The 11,170-nt window shown below is 35.9% G+C and overlaps 1 protein-coding gene across 2 annotated transcripts in view; it reads left to right on the top strand.

The window, feature by feature from the left end:
- Positions 1-1,294: 1,294 nt before the first annotated feature.
- STAB2 (stabilin 2) overlaps positions 1,295-11,170 on the top strand; it is a 324,351-nt gene continuing 314,475 nt past the window's right edge. For both annotated transcript variants that reach the window (XM_053716971.1, XM_053716970.1), the window contains exon 1: positions 1,295-1,443. In XM_053716971.1, the coding sequence (XP_053572946.1) occupies positions 1,366-1,443 (78 nt within the window). In that variant the 5' untranslated portion in view covers positions 1,295-1,365. The remainder of the gene's footprint in view (positions 1,444-11,170) is intronic.

The raw sequence follows: 11,170 nt of genomic DNA, 5'->3' as shown, positions 1-11,170 counted from the left end.
AATGAGATGCAATTTGATAGGTTAATGATTTTGAACACGTAGTGCTGAAAATTGTGGGCTGGAAAATTTTTAACGTAATCGTCGAATAAGAAATATGAATTTTTTTAACGTTAGGATGCTTCGTTTTAAAGAAAATATAGGTCAGTACATTTTAATATATGATTCTTACATATAATATGTTCTTTGTTTGGAGTCAAAATCGTAAAATAAGGTAATCCTTTAATACTCTTTGGCAGCAGTGTTTTTCAACATTGTATAACAAAGCTACAAATAATGTTGTAAAACACTGCTGCCATAGAGTACTAAAGACACGTGCACACTCCTGAGCTCTTATGAGCCTACCTAGTTTTACTCTTCAATAAAAGATACAACAAGAACAAAGCAAATTTGATAACAGAAGTAAATTGGAAAAAAATAAATAAATTGCATGCTCTATCCGAATCATAAAAGTTTAATTTTGACTTTACTGTCCCTTTAATTACAAAAACATTTGGCATTGTGTGTTAGGGATATGATGCAGTTTCAGTTCCATGTCCCTTTTCTTACCAAACTATACCAGAAATGATGAACGCAAAGTGTCAGGAAAACAGGTGTTGGCCAGAAAACCAAGCCAGTAAAATAACTGAATAGTCAAGGCTTACAGCCAAACTATATAACTCTGAAATCATTTCTATTGATCTACCTACTTATATAGCTGCTGTTTGTGTTTATGTTGAGTGAGTGTATAGTATACACATCTGGCTGAGTGGAGATGCCACACAGGGAAGTTTTTCACCATTTATCTACTATTGCACACCACTGAAACATGGATAAGTACAACTCACAGGGTGATACAGTGAGCTACTCACAGGCTGGGCAGTGTGGGCTGTGGAGTGGGAATAAACATGGTGCTGTTTGTGCTGGAGACCTTCACTGATGCTTAAATCTGTATGTCACATTTACATTTTCTAACTCTATGAGCAGTGCCTGCACAAGCCAGGCAGCATTATCCAGTTGGAGGCATGCTGTATTAAGTAGAAGCATATTTTACTTGCTTCTGAGTTCTTAGTGATTATTTGATACATTATTTTGCCTTATATGTGAAAGATAGGATATCCTGTCATTTAGCTAGTAAGGGTTTATTCAGCTATCCAATCAAACACTCATGCGTTGCATGTTTTCCTGTGAATGACATCTTTCACATGCTACTCTAGTAAAACCTTATTTCTACAGGAAAGAGAGGAGGGTCTACCGTTAGGGGGTCTATTTAAAGATAGATTTTATACACCAAATGCATTGGGATGAAAGGATCTGCAACAATTGAGAACACTTCCCAATTTCTGATTTTTCACTCATGATCATATCATCTTAGCATCTTAATGCACAATGGAGATAACTTTTATTTCATTCTTGACAATATCATTTTATTTTATTGGCATTTGTCATGGAAAGTCCTCAAATGAGGTAAGAATATTTTGAAATAACATAACTCAAATATGTGATAAAATCTTTGTAGATTATTTCATTTATGAATAAGATAATTTAATTTTCTAATCAAAAATTAATTTTCAGCTATAATTCAAAATCAAATCTTACAAGCTCCAAAATGATATCAGGTGTAAGACAACAAGATCTACATAGATCTCATCAGTAGCCTAAAATGGCTCCCATACTGATAAGTGTTTCAAAAACTGAATATATTCTACAAATATAAATTACAATTGTTGCTTCTATAAGTTAACAAAATATTTTCTGGTTGTGTTTTATTTTGTATCTGTTTTATAAATTGGTATATTAAATGTCAGGATATGTAAAGTCATTCTTTACTTATGTTCTTAAATATACAATAACAAATAATTTATTTTTAAAAATCTGGATTATAGTAGCCTGATTCATAACCTTAACCCCTTTTATCTAGTACCATCCAGTAACTTGATCTTGGTAGCTCAGGAAGCATAATAATTGTTGATAATTTGGGCTTTCACCGGCTGTGCAGCTTTTCATTTAAGACAGTCACTAAATTGTGATAATCTGTAGGGTCGATAAACTGTGATAGGATGTAGCGTTTAACATCACATATGGACTGCTACAAACTTTACGTCCACTGTTATCAGTCTCACTATACTGCTTATGGCATAGACTGACATGTAATATATTTGCTTTAAAGGGATACTAACCCCAAATTTTTTTCTTTCATGATTCAGATAAAGCATGCAATTTTAAGCAACTTTCTAATTTACTCCTATTATCAATTTTTCTTAGATCTCATGTTATCTTGATTTCAAAAAGCAGTAATGAAAGGTTAGGAGCTGGCCCATTTTTAGTTCAGCACCTGGGTAGCACTTGCTAATTGGTTTGCTACATTTATCCACAAATCAGCAAGTGCTACCCAGGTGCTGAACAAAAAATGGGCTGGCTCTAAACCTTACATTACTGCTTTTTCAAATCAAGATAGCATGAGAACAAAGAAAAAATGATAATAGGAGTAAATTAGAAATTTGCTTAAAATATCATGCTCTATCTGAATCATGAAAGAAAAAAAATTGGGTTTAGTATCCCTTTAAAGTATAACCATTGTATCAAAAATAATTCATGTGGGCCATATGAATTTTAAAAGGATACTAATTGTTTTGTAAACTACAGTTGTTTTAGAACAATTAATAATCAACAACACCAGTACATCAGTAACACCAATTAAAACCTAAATTATCTACTCTTATTTAGGAAGTGTTTTTGCCTTACTTGTTAATTAGTTGTTTTATCCTTAGATATCAATTGTGTCAGATTTGGATTACTTTCTTTAAAGGGATAAAAAAACTAAAAAATGTATTTATCGATTCAGACAGAGCATACAATATAAAAAAAAATCAATTTACCTATTATAAATTTGCTTCGTTTCCATGGTATTCTTTGTTTAAGAAATACCTAGGTAGGTTTCTAGAGCACTATATGACAGAAAATAGTGCTGCTATCTAGTGCTCTTGTAAATGGAAAACATTCTTGCAAAACTGCTGCCATATAGTGCTCTAGACAGTGAATGCACCTGAGCTTATGTTCCTGCTTTTTAACAAAAGATACCAGGAGAATGAATACCTTGGTGCTTTATAAATTATTACAATTATTTTAAATAATAATAATATCAAATTGATTTTTATAATCTGCCACAATACTATGATTTCAGTGAGGTCTCTTTACATAGCTGACATTGGTTAGATATATTTTAAACTAAGGCAGTAATTCATGATTTAGTAGAGTGAACATCTGCCAGGAAATGGAAACCCATATCATATTGTGGTCCATTGTGGAAATATTCCTGGGACAAATTCACATGTTGTATAACCTATGCCCTCTACGTGATTGTTTTAAAATTGATTCACATTTTAATTTTTCACTCACATGGAGCACCTGAAAAAGTTAACAATATAACTTTTCACAGTTCAACAAATGTCAAAAAGCTTTTTAAAAACATCACCACATTTTGAAAACCACAATAACATAAAAAAAATGCTATTATAATTTTTTAAGACACGTGGTAGTGATACCTTAACTATAAAGGTATTTTGAATTAATTTGTATATATGATTAGTAGTAACTGCACTGGAATTAATAAATAATACATGTTTTATAATCCATTAATCTTTTTTTTTTCAATCTGAAAGGTATTTAAATAATGAATATATTTAAGGTATTGGCATTCACTACCTTCTTATGCAATAAGTTCCACAATTTAAGTGCTCTTGCCATGAAAAAAAACAGTTCTGTTGCTGAAGATTACATTTCCTTCCCTCTAGCCTTAAAGGTATAGGAAAAGAAAGTCAACATTAAAATTTCAGGATTCAGCTAGAGCATGTAATTTTAAAACACTTTTAAATTCACTTCTATTTTCAAATGTGCTTTGTTCTCTTGGTATCCCTTAATGAAAACAGAATATTCACATATCCCACACTAGTGGGATCTAGCTGAAGGTTGGTGTCTGCACACATTTGTCTTGTGATTGGCTAACTAGATGTGTTCAGCTAAACTGCTAGTATTACAATGCTGCTCCTTCAGAAAGGATAACAAGAGAATAAAGCAAATTTGATAATAGAAATAAATTTGGAAAGTTGTTTAAAATTGTTTGTTCTATACAAATAATGAAAGACAATTTTAGGGTTTCCTATCCCTTTTAATAAATTTTAGTTTTATGGTTATGCTGCTGGGCACTGCATTTTCAGCCAATACATTATTTATCGGCCTTGCTAAGTGCAACCCTGAGCAAGCGGTAGGAGTTACTGATTGTAGCAGGGATATGACTTATTACATCCTGAGGAGAAGGGTTTGACAAGAGAGATGCAGATTGAGTTAAGCAACGGTTAATTTAATAACCCCTGTTAAATTCCACAGGTTTCATTATTGTTGCTGTTTTAAGAATAGATGTCAAAATGTGAAAAGGGATTTTACTTACATTGTTAAAGGGACAGTATACACTCATTTTCATATAACTGCATGTAATAGACACTACTATAAAGAACAAGATGCACAGATACTGATATAAAAATCCAGTATAAAACTGTTTAAAAACTTACTTAGAAGCTCTCAGTTTAGCTCTGTTGAAAACGCAGCTGGAAAGCCCACTGCAAGTGGGAAATAAGACACTCCCCCCCTCCCCCTTCTTTTGCATATAAAAAGACCCTTTACACAAACAGGAGCAAGCTGGAGAAGGTAGCTGACGGTGTTCTCATAAAACTTTGGGGCTTGGTTAGGAGTCTGAAAATCAGAGCAATATTATTTAAAAATAAGCAAAACTATACATTTAAAAAAAAAAAACAACAACTTTATGGGCTATATAAATAGATCATCTACAAAACATTTATGCAAAGAAAAAATGAGTGTATAATGCCCCTTTAAGCAAGAATGCCCTTTAAATTTAAATAGACTATTCTATGTTAAATTCTGTTTTTAAATTGCTTATAAGTTACTGTTGAATGGATTAAATTTGACAGTTTTGTGAGTAATCTGTATAGCTCCTTGCTGCTGTATGACATTTGTCCCTAGTTCCACTCGAGGCAATAAGTATTTTTATTTTTTATTTAAATATTCATGTACCAAGTAATACAGAGCGAATCACAGCACATTTGTATCCATGGTTTAAGGACAAATAAATATGTTTTAAATATATCTGAAACTAGAGAGGGAGAGAAGCGCAACTCTGATTCAAAAGTAGTGAAAAACTTTTATTACAGCTCCATACGCTATTGTGGCTACTCACACGATAAAAGATATAAAACCGCTCATCTTAAAATCCGAATGTCATAAGGTGCAGCACCTAGCTTCTGGTCATGGAAAGGAAAATCCTAGCATATCGCTCAATTCAAATGTGTCCACTGACACAACCGCCAGGATCGACACTCCTTACAGACTTTCTGGCGTCTCGCTAAATGTGCAGAGGCATTCAAATAAGCTAATGACATTCGGATTTTATGATGAGCTGTTTTATATCTTTTATCTTGTGAGTAGTCACAATAGTGTGTAGAGCTGTAATAAAAGTTTTTCACTACTTTTGAATCGGAGTTGCGCTTCTCTTCCTCTCTTGTTTCAGATCGTTTTTTGTGGTATATGGAGTTACCCGTTTCAGGAGCAGCATCACCGATACAGATTTCTTGCTAATCAATCACCTGTTGAATCTCCCCTGATAATTTGAGTTGTAATCTCCTACTAACAGGGGTAGATATTAACTCATTATTTACAAGACTGGATTTTTAGACTGTACGATTACACAGAGACTATATCCATCTATTGTTTACTGGAACAATATTGTTTAATAATATTAATGTTTTACATTGTATGAGTAATTTATATATTTTTTTCTGCAGCAGCGCTACTTAGTGTATTTTACACATTGTTTCTTTTTCTTTGATGTTGTAAATATAATTTACATAGAGAGTTTTCTTGTGACATATTTAACCTTTTTAAATCTCTGTTTCTTCATTCATTATGCTAAATTCAGCCCCTTAAAGGGCCATAAATTCGACAAATGACATGTCTTAATTTGTTATAGCATTTCATTTTAAGACTAGTGACCCTGCACTGCTATCTGTTTAACCTCTGCAAAGGGATTAAACACACAGTAGAAGTAGCGCTTGGGACCCCGCAGGGCGCTGCTGGTCCAGAGCAGAAACTGCCGCTGATACAAAGAAACATAGAATTTGATGGTAGCTAAGAATCAAAAAGGACCATAAAGTCTACCCATATTACATGTTAATTTTTTCTTAGGATAACCTTATGCGTGTTCCAGGAATTTTTTAATTATATTACAGTCTTTGTTTTTACCACCTCTATTGGACGTTTATTCCATGAATCCATCACCCTTTCTGTAAAAAAAAAAAACTGCTTCCTCACTTTTCTCCTGTATATGCTACCCTCTGTGACCCCTTGTTTTATTGTTTTGTTGTTTTCGTTTTTTGGAAACCGTTTACAGCCCCTTTGTGTTTTTAAAGGTTTCTATCATGTCACCTCTTTCCTTTCACGCCTCTAAACAATACATATTTAGATCAGAGAGTCTTTCTTTGTACGTTTTATATTTTAGACCATGTACCATTTTAGTAGCCCTCCTTTGAACAGTTTCTAGTTTATTTATATCCTCTGGAGACACAGTCTCCAGAACTGTACACAATTTTCAGATTTGACCTAACTAGTGATCTGTAAAGTGGAATAATAACCTTGCTATTTCTGCTACTAATACGTCTCCCAGTGCAACTAAGCATTCTACTGGTCTCACTGCTGTATTGTCTTAATTCATCGGAAATAATAAGTCCCATTCCCCTTTAGTTGCAGCCAGTAATGCACCAATGAGACTGTAATTGGCTTTTGGGTTTTTGGATCCTATTTGCATCATTTTGGTAATATTACATTTTAGATAACATTTATTTTGCCCAGGCTACAATTTTTTTTTAATATCACTGCTCATTTCATCCACTCGTCCTAGAACATAAACCCTGTTTTAATTGTTTGTATCTTCAGCAAACAAGCACACCTTCCCCTGAAGCCCCCTTTAATATCACTGATGAACATGTTAAACAAAAGGGGCCAAATAACCGACCCCTGGGGAACACCACTAGTAACTGACTCCTCATTTGAATGCACTCCATTAATTGAAACCCTCTGCCTTCTATCCTTAAAGGGACATGAAACTCAAATCTTTTCTTTCATGATTTAGGTAGAACATACAATTTTAAACAACTTTCCAGTTTACTTCTATTATCAAATTTGCTTCGTTCTCTTGGTATCATTTGTTGAAGGAGCAGCAATGCACTACTGTTTTCTAACTGAACATATGGGTGAGTCAATGACAACCAGTATCTATATGCAGCCACCAAACAGCAGCTAGAACCTAGGTTCTTTGCTGCTCCTGAGCTTTCTTAGATAAACCTTTCAGCAAAGGATAACAATAGAAGGAATCAAATTAAATAATAGAAGTAAATTAGAAAGTTGTTTAAAATGGTATGCTCTGTCTACCCACTTAACAATTTTAGCATCTTCTCCAAAACAGCAGTGCTAGTAACACTTGCGACTGGGACTGTTGATTGGATTAGCGGCAGTTTCTGCAGTACTGTGTGTTTAACTAGAGAGAGAGAGAGAGAGAGAGAGAGAGAGAGAGAGAGAGAGAGAAAAAGATTATTGCACAGGTAATCTCCTGATGAGTTCTAATGAGAACGAAGCAGCTGTCCAGTATAAGTAAGGACTAAAATTGTTTGAAATTGTTTTAAAAATGTGATTATTTAAAACATAAAAAATCTGTTTTAAAATTAAAAAAAAGAAAGAAACTTAAAAAAATAAATAAAAAGTGTTGAATCATATATTCAAATAGCCACAAAATAGCAAACGCTATCCAGGGTGCTGAACCAAAAATGAAACAGCTCGTAAGTTTACATTCCTGCTTTTTCAAATAAAGATACCAGGAGAACGTTTCCATTTAACGTTTCCAATGACTTGTAATACCAGCTTTAAAATAAAATATATTTTAAATGTCTTCTTTTTTGTATATGAAATAGCTGTTTTTGCTCACTGCAACCACAACATATGTAAATGATCTGAGCTTACAGGGAGAGCAAACCTTTTTTTATCTTATCTATGTCTTTATACACAATGCCTTCTTATCTTATTCATATCTGTGTACACAACGGTCAATACTTGTGTAAAGCTCTCTGGGCATGTGAGATTCTATAACACATCTCTACAGTACTATGAAGCCCTTGTTCTAATTCTATAAAGGCAGTCTTTACCTTGAGAACAGTGTGCCTTGCAAAGGAATGTTCCCTGCTTTTAAGTATGTGAAGGTGATGCATACATTGCAATGGGACTTACAATAAATCTAAAAAGGATATTGTTTAATTGCATTAAAAATTCTTACAAAATTGTTATACAAAAATCGTATTTAATGTAAAAATGTGTAATGAAACAGTGCAGGAAACAAATAATTTAAGTACGCAGTAGAAATCATAATATAACTAGACTACATATTCAAGAAAACAATGCGAAATTTGTATTTATTATACGAAATTCAAAGCGTATTATTTTTCATATTCAAAATTAGTTTCTCCACCTCTGCTAGTGGGCTGAACAGGGTTATTCAAAGGGTGTAGCTGAAATTTCTCCACTGGGTCTGCTGTATTGGCAGCAGAACTAAATTTTTCAATTGAGCTCCAGCTAACTTTGCTCTCCCTGGCAAAATGTACCTTTCCAGCAAGCTCCATTACTTTCAATGGGAGACATCTCGCCACTCTCAGGGACAGCCCCTTTTTTTAATAGAATTCCACCTCTAGACCAACAAAGTTTTTAAAATCGGGTCCAACCTTGTTTGGACCAGGTCTGGCAGAAATTATTTCTGACTTTACAGGTGGAAAGGGTTCTAATTTCCGTTCCTTTCATAACTTTAAGGGACAGAAGTCTTCCTCTTCCAAGTCGGATCAATCCAAGTCTTCTTGGAGGTCCAGTCAGCCTTGAAATAGGGGGAAGCAAGCTAACAAGCCTTCCGTTGATTCTAAATCAACATGAAGGGGCCGTCCCGATCCTGTAGTGGATCAAGTAGGGGGCAGGCTTTCTTTTTTTAAGCAGGCTTGGATACGCGATGTTCCAGATCCTAGATATAGTATACCACGGTTACAGAACAGGATTCAAATCTTGTCCTCCCAGGGGCAGGTTCCACCTGTAAAGGTTATCTGAGAACCAGATAAAGAGAGAGGCCTTCTTAAACTGCTTAAAAAGGACCTTTAATCCCTGGGAGTGATTGTTCCAGTTCCTCTAGAGGAACAAGGTCTAGGATTCTATTCAAATCTATTTGTAGTTTCCAAGAAGGAGGGCACTTTTCGTCCCTTTCTGGACCTAAAGTGTATCAATCAATTCCTCAGGGTTCCATCCTTCAAGATGGAGACCATCCGTTCTATTTTTCCTTTAGTCCAAAAGGGTCAGTTCATGATGACCATAGATCTGAAGGACACGTATCTTCATGTTCCTATTCACAGGGATCATTACCACTATCTAAGGTTTTCCTTACAGGACAAACATTTCCAGTTTGTTGCCCTTCTTTTTGGCCTTGCTACAGCTCCCAGAATTTTTACAAAGGTTCTGGGGGCTATTCTTTGCAGTGGTGAGGTCCCAGGGTATTGCTGTGGCACCTTATCTAGATGACATTCTAATTCAAGCACCATCTTTTCATCTAGCAAGATCTCATACCGAGATATTGTTGTCTATTCTATTCTACGTTCCCCCGGGTAGAAAGTGAATCTGGGAAAAAGTTCCCTTGCTCCAGATACAAGGGTTGGTTTCTTGGGAACAATCATAGATTTCCTGTCCATGAAGATTTTTCTGACGGACGTCAGAAAATCCAAGCTTCATGTTTCTTGCCTGTCTCTCCAGTCTGCTATTCATCCATCTGTGGCTCAATGCATGGAGGTGATTGGACTGGTGTTTGCCTCCATGGACATCATTTCTTTTGCTTGGTTCTATCTGAGACCTCTGCAGCTATGCATGCTCAGTCAATGGAACGGGAACCACTCAGATCTTTTGCAGAAGATAAATTTGGATTTCCCAACAAGAGTCTCACTCTCATGGTGGGTTTTGCAGGACCATCTGTCTCGAGGCACATGCTTCCTGAGGCCTTCCTGGGTGATTGTGACCACAGATGCCAGGCTGGGGAGCAGTTTGGGGTTTCTTAAAGACACAGGGTCTGTGGACTACAGAGGAGTCGTCTCTTCCAATAAACATCTTGGAGTTGATAGCAATTTTCTATGCTTTAATAGCTTGGTCTCAACTAGCTTTTGTCTGATTTATCAGATTTTAGTCAGACAACGTCACCTCAGTGGCCTACATCAATCACCAGGGAGGAACTTGGAGTTCCTTGTCAATGAAGGAGGTGTCTCGCATTCTCCAGTGTGCGGAGTCTAACGATTGCCAACTCTCTGCTATCCACATACCGGGGGTAGACAACTGGCAGGCGGATTTTCTAAGCAGGCAGACTTTTCATCCCGAAGAGTGGGCTCTCCACCCAGAGGTTTTCAGAATGATAACTCTCAGGTGGGGGGTTCCGGAGTTGGATCTGATGGCGTCTCGTCAAAACGCCAAGCCTCCAAAGTACGGTTCAAGGTCAAGAGATCCTTAAGCCATTCTGGTAGATGCTCTAGCGGTTCCTTGGAGCCTCAATCTAGCATACCTGTTTCCTCCGTTTGCATTGCTTCCATGAGTAATTGCTTGAATCAAACAGAAGAGAGCTTCTGTGATTCTAATAGCTCCTGCATGGCCTCGCAGGATCTGGTTCGCGGATCTGGTGATAATGTCATCTCTTCCGCCATGGAGGTTACCTTTCAGGAAGGACCTTCTACTTCAGGGTCCCTTTCTTCATCCAAATCTGGTTTCTCTGAAGCTGACTGTTTGAAAATTGAACGTCTAAGTTTGGCTAGACGTGGCCTCTCTGAGAAAGTTATAGATACTATGCTTCAGGCTTGTAAAACCGGTTACTCGCCTAATTTACCATAGGGTATTGTGTAAATACATTCATTGGTGTGATTCAAAAGGTTTTTCTTGGAAAAAGTCAGTCAGTACTTTGAAGGGTCAGATTTCTGCTCTGTCTATTCTTCTGCATAAACGTCTGGCAGTTCTGCCAGATGTTCAGTCTTTTGTTCAGGCCTTGGTCAGAATCAGGCCTGTGTTTAAATCT

This window comes from Bombina bombina, chromosome 6 (assembly GCF_027579735.1).
Source record: "Bombina bombina isolate aBomBom1 chromosome 6, aBomBom1.pri, whole genome shotgun sequence".
NCBI classification, from domain to species: Eukaryota; Metazoa; Chordata; class Amphibia; order Anura; family Bombinatoridae; genus Bombina; species Bombina bombina.
This window is presented reverse-complemented; position numbering and strand designations above follow the sequence as displayed.